The sequence below is a fragment of the Sarcophilus harrisii genome, chromosome 2, assembly GCF_902635505.1.
Source record: "Sarcophilus harrisii chromosome 2, mSarHar1.11, whole genome shotgun sequence".
Taxonomy (NCBI): domain Eukaryota; kingdom Metazoa; phylum Chordata; class Mammalia; order Dasyuromorphia; family Dasyuridae; genus Sarcophilus; species Sarcophilus harrisii.
The window spans coordinates 446,677,736-446,694,995 of NC_045427.1; the positions used below are offsets into that span (position 1 = coordinate 446,677,736).

The window sequence follows — 17,260 nt, forward strand, 5'->3', positions numbered from 1 at the left end:
TTGCTAGTTTTGACTTATCTAAAACTTTCTAATCAAAGATCATCCAAAAGTACAACAAAACAAGTACTTTTCTGAGTTATAGTGAGTTCCCCTTCACCAGAGGACTTCAAGGAGAGGCTTTATACTTGTCTGACATGTAGAAAGTCACAGGGACAGTCTGAAATAGATGAAGTCTGAAGTATCATACTGCTCTGAGATTTTGTAATTTTTCGGTAGATGTGTAAGCTAAGGAAGCTTAGACGGTCACATTGGACATGGTGAATTAATTGCTGCATGCTTCTCACTAGGGGGAGCCTTATCCCAGATTTCCCTCCACACATAACATCTTGCAAGATAGAGGAAGGATTGTTTTCTGGCTATAGTTCTAATTTGTTTGCATTTATTTTCAATTCCTCCATATTGATCTGTTAGGATTGTTTATCCATTTACCAACTATACAAGTGTTTTATATAGGTGCTTTCTCTGGGTATCATTTTGAAACTCAATAAATACTCAAGACATTGGTCTTAAACCACAGTAGATCAGGGTTTAAAGCTGACCTCTGCCTTAAGCCTTGTGGCCTCCCCAGAAGTGTTTAATGGGTATCTTCCTACAGCTTAGAACCAAATAAATGTGCTTTTCTTGGCCGACACTCCTTGAGCAGAGTCCAAGACTCCATTAATAAAAGTCCTAATTGAGGCAGGTCTAGATAGCAGTAGCATGGGAGGAGGGGAGCATGTAGAATGTTACTACTCCAGGCACTATTTCACATTTCTATAGCATTTTACTGTCAACAAAGCAGTTTTCCTATGATAGCCACGTAAGAGAGATAATTTCTATTTAACCGAGGAGAAAATTGAAGCTCCTAACAGTAAAGCCACAAAGATAGTTCTTAACAGAGCAAGGATTGTAACCCAGAGACTACCAGCTCCAAGTTGGAAATTGATTCTTATATATATATATATATATATATATATATATATATATATATATATATATATATATCAAATATCTACTGGGTGGAGAAAAGATTGACTATATGTGAATCATGGGATGATTTATGAAACAAATCAAGCACTAAATTTTATGATATGTAATTAATATAGAAATTCAAAAGAGCTAATCTAATTGTTTCATCCATTGCATGGCTTTGTACTAGCCATTCCCTACCTGGGCATTCCCAATGCTCTCTTCTCTGTACTTAGATTTGGTGACTCTCCCAGCTCCCATGGGTTTTAATTACCTTCTCCATGCAAATAACTGCAATATATTTTCCAGCATATCTAACAAGTGGTCATCCAGGATCCACTTAAAGACTTTCAGTATTGTGGAACATTCTGGGGTATCCATTATACTTTTGGAGGAAGTTTTATGCTGCTGCAAAATTTTCCTTCTAAAACTTTTGCCTATCACTTATCACCTCAGATCTAGACTATAGCAAGAGCCTTACTGGTTGGTCTCTCTGCCTCATATCTCTTCCCATTCCAGTCCATCCTCCATTCTGCTACCCAAATGAACGTCCTAAAGGTCACATCTGACCATTCTCCTCCTTACCATTCTCCTCTCTCCCCTATTCAGTAAATTGCTTTGATTTCTTATTACCTCCGGGATCTCATATTTAAAATCCTTTATGTGACTTTTAAAGCTGTCCAATCTGTTCCTCTCCCACTTTTCCAGTCTTCTAATACCTTACTTTTTACTTTTCTTCTACATTCCATGATACAAAGATGCTGTTCCTTGCACAATATACCCGCTCTGTGCCTTTTCACCAGCTAAACCTCCTGCCTCCAGACAACCATTTCTCTTAAGTCCCATCTAAAATCTCCATTTCTACAAGAAGCCTTTCCTAATACTAGTGCCTTTCCTTTAAGACTACATCCAGTTTACTCTCTATATATGTAATACATTTAGTAGGTATGCAATTGTTTGCATGTTGTTTCCTTCATTAGAATGTTAGCTTCTTGAGGGCAAGAAAAAAGAGGGTTTTTTTTGCCTTCAGTGTTAGTAAAGTCCCTGGCCCATATTGTTGTTCAATTGTGTTTGACTCTTCATGACTCCATGGACTACATTGTCCATGAGGTTTCCTTAACAAGATGATGGAATAGTTTGCCATTTCCTTCACCAGTCCTGGCTTAATAAATTTGATGTGTTGACGGACTTCAAGGCAAACTTTCCCAATTCTTTCAATCAGTTTTCTTGGGGCATAAACTTCAAATGTCTTACTATCCTCATTACCTTCCTTTGGACCTACTACAGTTTGACAATGCCCCTGCCAAAATAAAGCTCCTGAAAGAATTGGGCGATAATTTTAATTCCTGATATGACCAGGACAGAAGAGAGCAAGACCCTTATTTCCTTTGTCCTGGGCACTACATTTTAATGGATGTAGTTTAAGATGATGGAAGTTTAGGGCTGTCATGTCTAATTGTGGACTTGAATTAAGCTTGTACTAAACAAAAAAAGTTTTTGCAAGAACTTTGTACATGTTATTTTCTGATATATCTGTACATTTGTCCTTTCATCTCTCATAGATTAGCCAGAAGAAGTTGAAAAAGTATGAAAAAGAATATCATACTATGAGGGAGCAGCAGGCTCAGCAGGAAGACCCTATTGAACGATTTGAGGTATTGTCCTGAGGAATTCAATGTCAAATATGATCCAGTTGCTGTACTTTGTGTATTTTGTTTTATAAAATTGTGCCTGTTTTTTTCTTTCAAATCATGACTAGCATTATTTATAGAGTTCACTGTTTCTAGGTTTAGGTTTCAGATTGAGCTTTCAAGAATTTATTTAGCAAAGCAAATAAATCAGCCAACAGTCGAGAATCTTGCTTTCCTGTCACAGTTAAGTAATAATAAGTAACCACTTGACCAAGATCACTTGATTTGATGAAATATTTCTTTTTGCAAGTAGAAAATTGGAAAAGGAATTAATTCTTGTCCTTAGGAGGAATCAATCCAGGATAAAGCAGGTTTCTCATAGGACTCCCAGACATGAATCTTTACTTACAAAATGTTGTAGTGGTTTTCCTAGCATAGGACAATTTGTGAGGAACTTTTTCTTTTTGTCATTTGCATGTTCATGCCTCCTTGCCTCCTAGCGGGAAAACAGACGCCTTCAAGAAGCTAACATGAGGTTGGAACAAGAAAATGATGATCTGGCCCATGAGCTAGTAACCAGCAAGATTGCACTGCGTAAGGACCTGGATAATGTAAGTCTGATCCAAAGTTACATATATACATATATATATAGCATATATATATATATATATATATATATATATATATATATATATATAGCATATATATAGTTAAATATATAGCATATATTAAAAGACTTATTGATATATTTGATTTCTAGGTTTTTTTTTTTTTTTTTAACTCATCTAAATCGTTGAATGACTTCTTGGTAGAAATTATAACCATTTTTCTACTTATCTTGTTAAATTCTTGCTCCTAGCTCAGTTCTGAAAATATTATCTATTATTTGGAATTTAAGTTCACCCCTTCCACATGCTTTACATACAGTCAATCCTACATATCTAATCTTGCTGCCTATTCTTTGATTTTTTTATGTATTGTTTTTTAGTTTTATACTTTATTACCAATAAAATTTGTCAGTACTTAAAAAAATTGATTTATTTCATTGGCTTAAATGCTTCTTCTGTTGCTGCATATCATAATACCTCCACACTCTAGTTACATAATTTTCATGAGTTAATATGAAAAAAGTCATCTGCTGATCAGCCTTCTGTCTCAAGCCACCATTTGTCTACACTGGTCCATGGGTGACTGACAGACACATAGTGCATTCTACATCCACTTAAAGCTTTACACCAAAGCAGGGAGGTCACATCAGCACTGGCGGGGAGTCTGGGTTTGAATTAGTAATCCTAGTCATCTCCTGTATCCCTTCTACACTGGTGGCTTCTTGGGATAAAAAATGTTTAGCCCACTATTTATTCTGCCTGCTATGTAATGATTAAATAAGGACTTCTAATAGAACTGCAGCCAAGTGCCCTGGCAGTTTGAAATTTGCTTTAGTAGTTTCTGTTGACAAGTTATAGACTCCACCTTTCCCCTCCCCCCAATTTTGGAACATCATCCAGTGGTAGCACTTCTGGCCTTGTGGTGGTAAACATTTAGCGAAAACTCCTCTGGAAAAATTGCAGCTTTTATGATTGTAGATATAGTTAAAAATTGTGTTTCCAGAATTATTTTTTTACTCAAAGTGGACTCTTAGCAACCTGGAGCTTCAAGGAAAGAGGGCTGGGGAAACCTGTCCTTTTTTACAATAGTTGGAGGCCCTTAGATAGCAGCTTCTGCTTCTGGTTATTTTGTCTTGTTAAAAGCTTGAAGCAGCATTTGCATAGAACCAGGGTGAAAGAGATTGTGTTTTGAAGGCTGAGTTTTCCTCAATTCTTTCAAAGGCAGGATTTTCAATGTCATTAGACTCCAGGATGTTGCTTCATATTTGGGGATGCTTTCCTCTAGTTTGAAGTTGTGGCTGTTTGGGCTAATTCCCAATATGATGATTTTGAACCTTGTACCCCGAAAAGGGAAAGCGTTTCTTGGACTTCTGCATGGCCCAGTGAGTGGTGTGAGGGGATAACAGGTTAGCAGAGAGTGTTGCGTTGTGTGTGATTAAGAAGGTCAGGAAGCACAGCCTATGTCCTCCTCTATGTACATGGGGAAGGTTAGATTTATCCAGGTTTATAAAATACTTTTTCCACTTTTGATTCCTCATTTTTACTCTTACTTTGCATGAATAAATTGAGATTCAGATATGTGAGGTCATTTTTCCCAGGATCATGCAGACAATAAGAGTAATGACAGGGTCCTCTGACTCCTAGACCAGGGCTTTTCCCACTATATCACACACTTTGAAGTCCCAAAACAATTTATGTGTACTGCTAATTATCATTAATAATAATCAGGTTGATGCAAAATGTTCCATGAGTAGGTAGAACTAAGTTCTATCTGTGAGTGAAAAGGCTTTGCCTCTTAGGTATAAGCATTTTATCATTTGATTCCAGCAGGGATGTAGCTTGAACCATTGTCTCTTGGCCAGAAATTGACAGTCTAATGGTAACATTACCATCCCACAAGTTTAAAAGTGGATCAAGGACTTTGTTCTTGACTTCTGTGCCAAAGAAGTGTTTTATTGCCAAAAGGGCAATATTACTCTTGGGCAATGATTTTCAAACTTTTCCTTCTACTTGTATAAAAAGGAAATAATCAAAGCAATAAACCAGCATCAAAAAAATCTGATTTTCTGTTCCCAGTATCCCACCTGCAGAGTCTGATTAACAGTACTACAATACATCTACGATCTCAGCAGTGCATGACAGTATTTCATTTATAGCATAAGGCTTTAAAGTTATAAAGCACACAGGATGGGTTGCAATCTGCAGCATTACCTACATAAACCCCTTTTACCAGGCAATATAGTAATAGGGAATGTTAAACCCAATTTAAATATTTAGAAACTTAAGCCCAGAGAGATTAGTTAATTGACTAGTTTGTAACATCAAAGTTAAAGAATCAGCATTCAAAGGTTAGATATGAAAGTTGGTATTAACTGATATTTATGTAAGGCTGAATGAAAAATAGAAATTATTCCTAAAATATCCAAAATACTCGAGCAGCATGGTCTGACTCAAGGATATCCTAGTGAGTCAGAGAGAGAAACACCTGAACTTGTAGGTTTCCTTTTGTCAGTACCATGTCCTCTTCAGCTGCTTCAGATCAAGAGACTGAAAATCTGGAGGAAATCTCTCATCCCCGATTCTATGGCTTTTCCTGAAGTCTAAAGCATAACTAAAAGGACAACAATGCATGTCCCCCAAAATGCAGTCCCCTCATATTAAGAGGGGAAACAGCTCCTCACTTTTTAAAGCGTAATTCGGTCAATGGGGTCTCAGAAGCCTTTGAAAACTAGATAGGTTCTTCTTACAAGATGACCTAGTTTCCTTGGTACTCTTGTCATTCAGTGTTTCCTCCTTTTCTCTCAATTCTTTCACTTCCAAAAGACAGAAAATGGACTAGTTGATACTAAGAATTACAGAATTTTCCCTCCATTAGTAAAAATATCTTCCAGTTCTTTTGTCATTTCTTTCCCATGGGAAAGAATTGGTTTCTGAAGAGGAAAGGCACTGTGCATTTAATAGAAAGAAATTCAGATTCATATCTTGGGTCCATATCTGTCATTTGTTAGGCAGATTACTCTGTAAAAGGACCTATATATCAGGCCTGACCAATGTAAGGAAAGCATTTTGTAAACCCTTAAGTACTATAAAATTTGGTCCGTTGCTATTGGGCTTTTTCCTTGAATAGCCTTTTAAAAGCCTTGGGACAGTAATGAGTCTGCATCTGTTCAGTGTATAAATTGATCCTTGAGAGCTGTCATCATTTTTTGATACAGTCCCAACAATGTATACTTGTCTCTCTGAGGAGACTCTCTGATTTATGTTGCTGGGATGGAAGGAAATGATTCTCATTGATCTGAAGAAGTTTTTGGTATGTGTTTGTCTGTTTCTTAAGGCAACCATTAGCTAAAGTTCTCTAAGTTAGCATCCTGATTTGGTTTTTTGCATCCTTTGAATATACTCACCAACATCTGACTGTGATATATAGAAAAGGCACTTGTGGCCATGCTACCAAAAGAGAAAGAGAGCATTCCCTTCCAACAAGGGTTCTAGTATAGTCGTTACTCATCAGCATTTTGACTTCAGTGAGATGCTGTGGGTGTCTGACTTTGGAAGTGCTCGACACCAGAGAGGAGTCTAGACATTTATTTTAAAATGCTCACTGCTGCCAGATTTTATATTCCCAAAAGTCAGGATTATTTCTCCGTGGTTTCTTCTCACATTCAACAATGCTTTTATCTGAGCAAGCTTTCTAAACATTGGAAAGGAAAGTGGGTTTCAGTGTCCAGGTAATTACAGAAATTTTATAATGAAATTAGATAGCTTTCAGTATTTCTAAAGTGAAAAAAAAGGAAAAGTATTGGTTCGGTAGTGCAGATTTCCTTGATTTGTTACTCTTTATTTCTTTTTCACTTAATAGCTTGCACCTTATGATTTTTTCCCTATTCTTACCTCTCATGGATAGCTATTCACTTCTTTTTTTGTGTCTCTATAATATAACATGCATCTGGCACCTTCTCTTTCATTATTACTAAAGTTTTGCAGTACACTTACCAATAAGTCTTTGTCTCTCCCCAGTCAAATGGACCCTCCATTTGTCATTGGACCAATCTTCATAAATAGCTGACCATATTATTCCTCTTTTTAAAAATTTTTTAGTGGCTTCTTGCCATTGACATGGAAATCTATACTCTGGGACAATCTGATCTTTTCTATATTCGAATTGTCAGCTCTCCACCATGTATTTTATGTTCCATCCAAACAGAACTACTCTCTGCCCCACCTCATAGAAAATACTCTTTCTCTTTCTCTCTCTCTGTGTATGTGTGTGTCTGCTTTCCCATATTCATATGTTTGCTGTTGTTCCTTTTGCTTCAAGTTAATTCTCTTCCTCTTCTCCTGTGTCTGTTGAGTTTCTACCAGTCCATTCAAGTGTCACTCACACTTTCTGTCCCATTCTAAAATGTGCATGTACAATTTGAAGTTCACTTAGGCAAGGAGCCTCAATATCCTACACAATTAGTTATTTTCAGCCTTATAGATGAAAGTCTATATCTTTTAGGCTCAATTTCTCATGATAATTTTTTTCTGATGCTATAAAACTTGTTCATTGACTCCTTTGAATGTCAGCTGAAGTTTTTTGTTTTTTTCAAGCAGACTATTAAGAAAGTAAAAAGATACACGTTTTCACCCAGAGAAATGAGTGGGAACTGAAAAGTTCTAGATCTTCTCATGATCCAGGTGGAAGAAGTCAGCAGAACCAAGTAGAAGTCAGGAGGAATGGGTCTGCTTTCTCATGAAAACTACTTTGCACAGAGGCAGGAAGCCCAGGATCTCACTTCTGCCTTGTCACTCAGCAGCTCTGTGACCTTTAGCAAAAGATTTCCTTCTCCTTTCTTGGCTCCCATTTCCCTGTCTTTAAATTGAGTGTTGAACAAGGTGATTTTTCATTTCTAACTTTACAAGATTCTTTGACAACTCCAATGCAATATATCTGTGTTGTAGGCAGAAGAAAAAGCAGATGCCCTGAATAAGGAGCTGCTGATGACCAAACAGAAGCTGATCGATGCAGAGGAAGAGAAAAGGCGGCTAGAAGAAGAGTCTGCTCAGGTGACTGGGGTCTTGACATCCTAATCTTCCTCTCCTCTCCTTCCATTCCCAGCCTTCCTGTCCCTGGAAAGCAAAGAAATGTAGGGGAGAGCAGGGAGAGCACTGGATTTGCAGATAAGAGACTTGAATTCAAGTCCAATCTGGGTTACTTTGTAACTATGGAACCTTAATAGTTTTTTCACTTTTCCTATCTTAGCTTCAGACTTCCTCATCTGGGAAAGGAATTGGGCCTAGGAACTCTCCAAAGTTATTTGTAGCTCTGACATTCTATATTCTAAACATTCATTATTTCAAAATCTTGTTGACCCTTAAAAATTGAACTCTAAGCTTCCTCTCAGTTAGTCTGCATTCTAGTACTTTGTCATACTGGGACTGAGGACTAAAAGGGAATCGTTCAGAGCAAGTACTGTTTTTCCTGTTGGCACAAGAAAAACCTGAGACAGTTGGATTATGTTTCTCTCAAAAGGCCCTATTTATTATTTACTGCTGAAAGCCTAATGATCCTCAATAATTCAAACTGGAAAGGAGATAGTAGGTCAGATAGTAGGTCAGTGTCCATTCTTTCATCTGGCAAAGAAGAATTACTAGAGCCCAATGTTTGTTTCTTTAGAATCTTACATAAAATGACAGGAGCAGTGGATGAGGAATTTACAGGAAATTCGGATCCTCGCTCTAGAAGTCTTACCCCACCTCTCAGGGTCTTTTTCATATGTGAAATTTGGCCTAAGTGATATTTGAGGTTCCTCCCAACAGTGATATTCCTGACTCTGTGACAGATACACAGAAAGGGAGATGTCAGGGTTCTTGTTGATCTGGCTGAGAACCCATCACGCTCTTGTGGATCTCTTGTACCGGCAGTGCAGAGCAGTGTCTTCTTTTGTGTGACTCTTGTTCACGGCCTCTCAGAGCCCCCGAGTTGGGGTGGGGATAGGGGTGAGGGTCCGTCAAACATATTGAGGCCTTCCATTAAGGTGTTTACAATTGCACGTGTATACAGACAGTACTCTGGATGTCAACTTCTTCAGCCTACCTCTTCCTCTGTGGCTGTTCCATCTTTTCAGATTATATTTCTCATGGAAAATCCATCTTGCATATACCTCCTTATGTACAAGTTAAAATTCACTTACTCTGAAAAATTCTTCAGAGTTGACCCTTGGGCAGAAGGGCCAAAACATTACACAGTTAACTGGTGAGTATATTTTGCCACTCATACTCATTCTTGGCCATTTCTTCATTTATTAACACCTCCTGACAATTCAGGAAAGAGAGAAAGAAATTAAATACTGGCCTTATTTTATCTACCCCTTAGATCTTGATGCTTATAGCTGAGCAAGGCTGAAAGACAACATATGAGCTATTGTAGATGATGCCCCAAACTTGAAACTAAGTTAGATTTTCTGTATTATCCCAGTCCTTCCCATTCCCTCCCAACAGATCGTCCCCTCTGGCCTGTCCATTCTTTCATTTATTTTCAGTCTTCTTTTCTCTACTGGCTCTTCCCTACAACCCACAAACATGCCCTGTCTCATCTTCACTACCCTCAAAAAGCTCTCAGTGATCCTTCCCACTGCCATCCTAGCAGCTTCCTCCACTTTGGCGTTTCTTCCCCTAAGCCCTCACAGCCTGGTTTGTAGCTTCATCCTTCAACTCTCTCCAGAGTTCCTGCAGATTTCTTAGGTACCAAACCCCATGCCTTTTCTTCAGTCCTCCCTTTCCTTTCCATCTGCTCCAGTCCTTTCCCCTGATCCTCTCCTTGCGAGTTCTGTGGGACGTTGTCTTCTCCAGATATCTGCCACTCCTCACACTGCTTTGCTGGGACTTTATCCAGGTTGGAGTGTGACCTACAGGACTCTGTCCAGGACCCACTCTTCCCTCAGTACTACACTTCCCTTGAGGATCTCATCAGCTCTCATAGATTAAATTAAATCATCTCTATTCTGATGATTCTCAAATGTACCAACTTCTTCCCAGCCTCGCTTCCTTGCTATTCCTTGAATAAGACATTCCATTTCTTGACTCAGGACATTTTCTCCCCCGTGTCTAGAATGCTCCCCTTTTTATTTTCACCCATTGGCTTTTTTCAAGCTCCATGTAATTTTCCATTTTCTAAAGGAAACTTTTCTCACCTCTTAATTTTAGTGCCTTCTTTCTTATTTTTCCTATTCTATTTTTATTTCCTATTCTAATTTTCCTCTACAGCTTGTTTATACATATTAGTTTCCCCACAAAAGGGTGAGTTCCTTAAAAACAGGGACTGTCTTTTGCAAACATTTTTGGTGTCCTTAGTATACAGTAGGCACTTAATTAATGTTTATTGACTGATAGCTGTGGTTTGAGCTATTAGGTGCTTTCCCCTCTGCTGATATGAGGAATAGGAAGTTGGCTCTGCCAAAAATTGACAATGATAATAATACCCATTTCCATAGTATATGGAGTTAGATACAATTGTCTAACAACAGGCCTTAGGTAGGAGTATTTTCACTGTCATTATTATTAATGAATGACTCGTTTATAGAGAACTTTAACATTTCCAAAATGCTTTCCCCTCAAATTCCTGGAAGTTCATAAATGCAATTATTATCACCATCTTCATCTTACTAGTGGAGAAACTAGTGAATGATGCCAATCATGCAAAGGGATTGTTCATTTAGGCTTTGGAAGGCTTTGGACTCAGTCCGATGTCTTCTTTCTCCAGGTCTGGGGGTTTTTTTGTCTCTAGAGTTCTGCAGAAGAGGTCATTTAGTTCTTGGTGATGAGTATATGCAAAAATATCAGGGCTTTGTTTATTCCTTTACTTTTTTTCTTACAGCTGAAGGAAATGTGTCGCCGGGAGCTGGACAAAGCAGAGTCAGAGATTAAAAAAAATAGTTCCATCATTGGTGATTACAAGCAGGTAAGCTTCACTGGTCCATTGATGCTACCTTCTTCTGTAGATAGAGAATATTGGCAGATGTTTTCTTGGGGAAACCTATTCCTCTACTCCCTCCCTATAAGTTCTGAAGTATTAATAATGTCTTGAGGTTTCTAAAAAGCTTCATGAGTCATCCAGGCTTTGCCTTTAGGGATCATGAGAGTAGTATTAACACAACTAAGGGAACTTGCATTCTGAATAATCAAATTTTCATCTTCCTCCTGATACATCACCCACAAATGTCAGTCATCTTGCCCTAAAAATTATCCCTGAATGTTACACTGACCAACTTTGGCCTTGAGTGAGTTATAAGTTAATTGCACTGCTTCAAATGTTTCATGGATTGTGTTCCCTTAGATTTGTTCCCAGTTGAGCGAGAGATTGGAAAAGCAGCAGTCAGTAAATAAAGCAGAGATTGAGAAAATTCGGGTAAGTGGATTTCTTTAATATATTGATAGAATTTGCTTTTGACTTTTAAGGCAAAGTGTTTCTGAACTTTATTTACAGCATTTCTTTATTCATTATAGACTACTAAGCAGACCATAGCAATGACATTTTTCAGTCATATGGAATAGAAGTGAAATTGAGAAAATTGTGTGTAAACCTTAATATTCCCCCTGGGGTAGGACCATGAATGCTTTATTATTGGGGATTGCAATGTTAAAAGGCCATTGGTGAACAGAAACACAAAATGTCAGAAGAGTATAGAATGCCAGCGCTCAGAGGGGACCCTTTAGAATTTATCAAGTCCAATTTCCTGACTAACAGATTATGACACTAAGACTTAAAAATACTAAGTTCACCATGGTCTCAGAACTGATAGATGTTAAGAGCTAGAAATAAAATTTAGGTTTTATGCTTTCTATCCAGTTCTTCACTATTAGGTAAAAACTCATCTTTCTTTTCCACACAATTAGCAGTCAGGGAACTGTTTTAACTCCCAGCTTTGTCAGAAATTCACTATGTACCTTCGAATAAATCACTTCTCTGGTTTACTCATTTATCAAAAGAAGGACATCTAAGATCTCTTCTAGCTGTCATTTCTATGACAAATCAAAAAAAATTATTTCAGATAAGGTAGAATCATTTTATTGAATTCAAAGGGATATCACATTATAGAAATTCCTCATAAAAATGGAAGTTGTTACTAGTGTATGTAGAAGAAGTATATTGTATGTATGAGTCTGTGTATGTGTATACCATACTTGGTATATACACATGTATATTTCTAACAAAGAGATAGTGTGGCCTGAGTACTTGCTGATCTCAAAAACTTAAGAGTTACCTCCATACCAAAAGCAGTCATAGGAAGAGGAAAAACTGACAAATTTATTATTTCAGGAGATTTCAGGGACTTCCCTCCTACAGGGTTGTGAAGTCATAAGGAAGGGTGCCAATCAGGTTGAGGGTCTCCAGCTTTGGTCCAACTCAGCCAGGAACAGGAACACTCTAAAACGCTGCTGACAGTGGGTCATTTCTTTGTAAATGGTCAATCCAGGACTTTTGAACCCCAACTCTGATTGTACTTAGGTCATTAGGCCTCTCTGTTTTCTCATCTTTATAGGGGCTGGACTAGATTACCACCGAAGAGCTTTCTAGCTCTGAATCTATGATCCTACATTGATTTTGTGCTTTGCAATCTCTTCTAGCCCTAAACTACTACTATTTTTTTTAATCTATCAAAGCAAAGTATTGATCTGCAAAGATGAGTAACTGCTTTACTTCTTCAGCTCAACAGTTAGTCACAGCTATATAACATTCTAGGCCTGTAGAAACTACTTGTTCCCATTGCAAGAAATCAAGACTTTTAATTTAATTTAGGTTCCAAGTGCATGACTGATGTCAATCCATTTTCACTTACACTTTATATTTGCCTTTTAGTTCTTATGTTTTTGTAACTTTACACTCTCATGGAACCTTCTTTGTCTGTCCCTTTCAATGAGATTCTAGTCTTGTCACTTAACCTTGCTTTTAAAAGCTAACTTGCCAGCAGACTTATTTTTTTTTTAATTAAAGCTTTTTATTCTCAAAATATGTACATAGATAATTTTCAACATTTGCCCTTAAAAAATCTTGTATTCTAATTTTTTTCCTTCTTCCTCCCCATCCTTTCTCCTAGACAGGGATATTCAACGTATGTTAAACATGTGCAGTTCTTCTATACCTACTTCCACAAATATCACACTACACAAGAAAAATCAAAAGGAAAAAAAAAAGAAAGGAAAAAAATGCAAGCAAACAACAACAAAAAGAGTGAAAATGCTATGTTGTGCTCCACACTCAGTCCCATAATCCTGTCTCTGGATGCAGATGGCTCTCTCCATCACAAGTCTATTGGAGTTGGCCTGAATCACCTCATTGTTGGAAAGAGCCATGTCCATCACAGTTGATTATCCTATAATCTTGTTACTGTGTACAATGTTCTTCTGGTTCTATTTACTTCACTTAGCAAGTCTCTCCAGACTTCATTCTATTGGTCATTCTCCATCTGATGGGTATCCACTCAGTTTCCAGTTCCAGTTCTACAAAAAGAGCTGCCACAAATATTTCTGCACATGTGGGTCCCTTTCCCTCTTTCTCTTTGGGATACAGGCCCAGTAGAGACACTTCTGGGTATGCAAAAGGTATGCAGAGTTTGATAGCCTTTTGGGTATAGTTCCAAATCAGCATTGTTTATGTCTTCCAACTATCACTTTTTTTGGTGGCTCTAAATGAATAGCATTTTGTTCTCTTGGTCAGCTAGTTTAATTTTCCAAATTTTTTTTTTTTATGTTTTCAGTTGGGTCTCAACTATGTGGTAGCAATCAATTAATAAATTTTTACTATGGCCAAACACTATTCTACATCCTAGGATAGCCCAGCCCTGATGTTCTATGTGCCAGTGTACCTTCTAGTTCCATGACTTTCTGTCCAAGGTCTCTTCCTCCTCTGATGTTACATACTATATTTATGTTGAGTTATCCTTTTCAGTTTTGATACAACAAGATTCTAGGTAAAATGTCCTTCCAACCATACTCTGTTCTCCATTTGCCCCTAATTACAGAACAATTCATAATTATATACAGAATTTTTAACCAGTAGCCATATAAGAAAAGTTGTGTTTTGGAAGATTACCTGGAACATAGAAATGGCCTCACTATATAAAATTACATATTGCTACAGTTTATATGAGAACTTGATTTGCAACATCTTTAGGAAAGGATTTGTCAGATAACTGAAAGAAGTTATCCCCTGGTTCCTTCACTATGTGGCTGCTGCATGAAAATAATATTAAATAACAAAAAATGACAGCAGTCAATGCTAAAGGGTTAGTGGAAAGATAGGTATTTTAAATATATTTTTGGTGAAGCATGTTACAAACATTTTGAAAAGCAATTTGGAATTTTGTGAAAAAGGTAACTAAAATGTCCATTGCCTTTGAACTAGATTCCATTTTTTTGCTTTAATGCCCCAAGAAAAGAAGTCTCCATATGTACCAAAACATTTATAAAGAGTTGGGCAACAAAGTATCTCTCCACCAGCTGGAGCATGGCTAAATGGTACATGAACGTCACGGAATATTATACTAGATGAAAAGATGTATATCAGCAAAGCCAGGAAAATTATAACAATATAAATGGAAAGAACCACCATATACCAAAACACTCAAACTGAATGGAATGAAATTATAAACATCCCTCAGGCCTGAAAGGAAAAGAGATGAGAGGATACCCCCAACACACACCCCACTGTGGGGTAGGGAGGCCCACAAGTGTTGGACATTGCGTGTATTTTTGGACTTTAACAACAAATTGATCTATAGGGTTTTTTGCCCTACAATATAAAAATACTGTCATGTGAATATGGAAATATGTTTAGAAGAATTGCACATGTTTAACCTATATTGGATTGCTTTCTGTCTTGGGGTTGGGGGAAGAGAGGGAGAAAAAATTGGAATATATGGTTTTGCAAAGGTGAATAATGTTAAAAACTATTTTTGCATGTATTTCAAAAAATAAAATACGATTAAAAATTTTTTTAAAGATTGTCATGGGGATGGGAGAAAGGGGAAGATACTTGAGATAACTATGGGAATGTGAGAAACGAAAATATCAATAGTTGTATTTTTTTTTTAAGTTTTAAAAAGTAATCCCTCTTTTTCCGTGGGCTAATCAAGTGATACTGCCCTTAACTCTGGTTTCAGCATAAGGTGGACGACTGTGAGCATTGCAGAGAGTTCTTCAACAAGGAAGGGCGTGTCAAAACCATCACATCAGCCACAGAGACTTCCGATGAAGATACCGATGAAGAAAAGGAGACACTGAAAAACCAGCTGAGGGAGATGGAGCTAGAACTGGCACAGACCAAACTGCAGCTGGTCGAGGCAGAATGTAAAATCCAGGTGAGTTTTGCCACTGGGCCAAGTGATCCAGGAACAGACTGAACCTTGTTCAGGTTATCAGAAGGACACATTCATTCAGGACTTGGCCCAGAAGCCAAGGATGATTTTTTTGTTGGTTAAGAAATACGTTTTCATACTGTATGATGAACCAAATCGATTGCCCTGTGATTTTCCCATTTTAGTGATAGAAAAGAATACTTTATTATCCTGTATCTCCCAACCACCTTCCTTCTGTGACCAAAGACAGATTTGGAAGATTCTTTTCTTTCAAAGAATGTTATAGAGTAGGAGTTTAAATCTCATTGAAATGTAGAAACAAAACTTTATCCTGTACTTACATAGCCTTTATCATGATTATGTTTTACCCATATTGGTATAACACTATAAGCCACATCCTTAAAGATAAAGTCATTAAGATGTGCTATACATAAAGTTTTTCTACAAGCAAATTTGGAGGAGAGGAGAGAAAACATGGCTATATTCAGATTCATGTGGTATCAAAGTTATTTGTACATGTCTTTTATCTCTTCTTCTGCATTATAAAGGAAGAACTACTGGAAATGAGGGCAGAGGCATTGTCTTCTCCATTTTTGTGTTTCCTAACGTGTCTTGAACATAAACAGTTTTTTTGTTTGTTTTGTTTTTATGTTTAACTGAATGAGTGGAAGATTTACTACACGAATTGAGCATATGTATGTGGCATAGAATCAGTAAGATGTTAAAGACCAAGATTTTGGCATCTGAGCAGTTGGCTCTAGAAAGAAACAAATTTAGGCAAAGCAACATTTACGAGGGGACAGGTGGCTCTATAGGAACATTGTTAAAAATGAGCAATTGGCCAAAAAACACCGAGATAATTTATGGTAGGGTAGAGGTTGGGAGGGTGGTGGTAATATAAGAAGCAAGATTAGTGTACTGAAAAGACATCAATTTGGAGTAAAAAGACTTAGGGTTAACACTGCTACAGGACCCACTCCCTTCTAAAAACTAAATCCTATGGTTCTACAAAGCACAAGGGAGTAACAGTAAATTCCTGTATGAACAATTTTCAAATGAACACATTGAAACCATTTGTAATCATGTGGAAAAAAAAATGCTCTAAATCACTATTGATCAGAGAAATGCAAATTAAGACAACTCTGAGATACCACTACACCCCTGTCAGATTGGCTAAGATGACAGGAAAAGATAATGATGAATGTTGGAGGGGATATGAGAAAACTGGAACACTGATACATTGTTGGTTTAGTTGTGAACACATCCAACCATTCTGGAGAGCATTTGGAATTGGGTTCAAAAAGTTATCAAACTGTGCATACCCTTTGTGCCTCTACTGGGTCTGTATCCCAAGAGATCTTCAAGGAGGGAAAGGGACCCACATGTGCAAAAATGTTTGTGGCAGCCCTTTTTGTAGTGACCAGAAACTGGAAACTTGAGTGGATGCCCATCAATTGGAGAATGGTTGGGTAAATTGTGGTATATGAATGTTATGGAATATTATTGTTCTGTAAGAAACAACCAGCAGGATGATTTCAGAGATGCCTGGAGAGACTTCTATGAACTTAGGCTGAGTGAAATGAGCAGAACCAGATCATTATACATGGCAACAGTAAGAATATATGATGATCAATTCTGATGGACATGGCTCATGATTTAGACCAATTCCTGTGGTCTTGTGATGAAGAGAGCCATGTACACCCAGAAAGAGGATATCACAAAATAGTATTTTCAC

The 17,260-nt window shown here is 37.4% G+C and overlaps 1 protein-coding gene across 7 annotated transcripts in view; it reads left to right on the top strand.

The window, feature by feature from the left end:
• The window catches only part of RABGAP1 (RAB GTPase activating protein 1), a 198,137-nt gene that overhangs the window by 177,919 nt on the left and 2,958 nt on the right, over nucleotides 1–17,260 (top strand). For all 7 annotated transcript variants that reach the window (XM_031954259.1, XM_031954261.1, XM_031954262.1 and 4 more), the window contains 6 exons: nucleotides 2,511–2,603; nucleotides 3,080–3,190; nucleotides 8,132–8,236; nucleotides 11,046–11,129; nucleotides 11,505–11,576; nucleotides 15,331–15,528. In XM_031954259.1, the coding sequence (XP_031810119.1) occupies nucleotides 2,511–2,603; nucleotides 3,080–3,190; nucleotides 8,132–8,236; nucleotides 11,046–11,129; nucleotides 11,505–11,576; nucleotides 15,331–15,528 (663 nt within the window). The remainder of the gene's footprint in view (nucleotides 1–2,510; nucleotides 2,604–3,079; nucleotides 3,191–8,131; nucleotides 8,237–11,045; nucleotides 11,130–11,504; nucleotides 11,577–15,330; nucleotides 15,529–17,260) is intronic.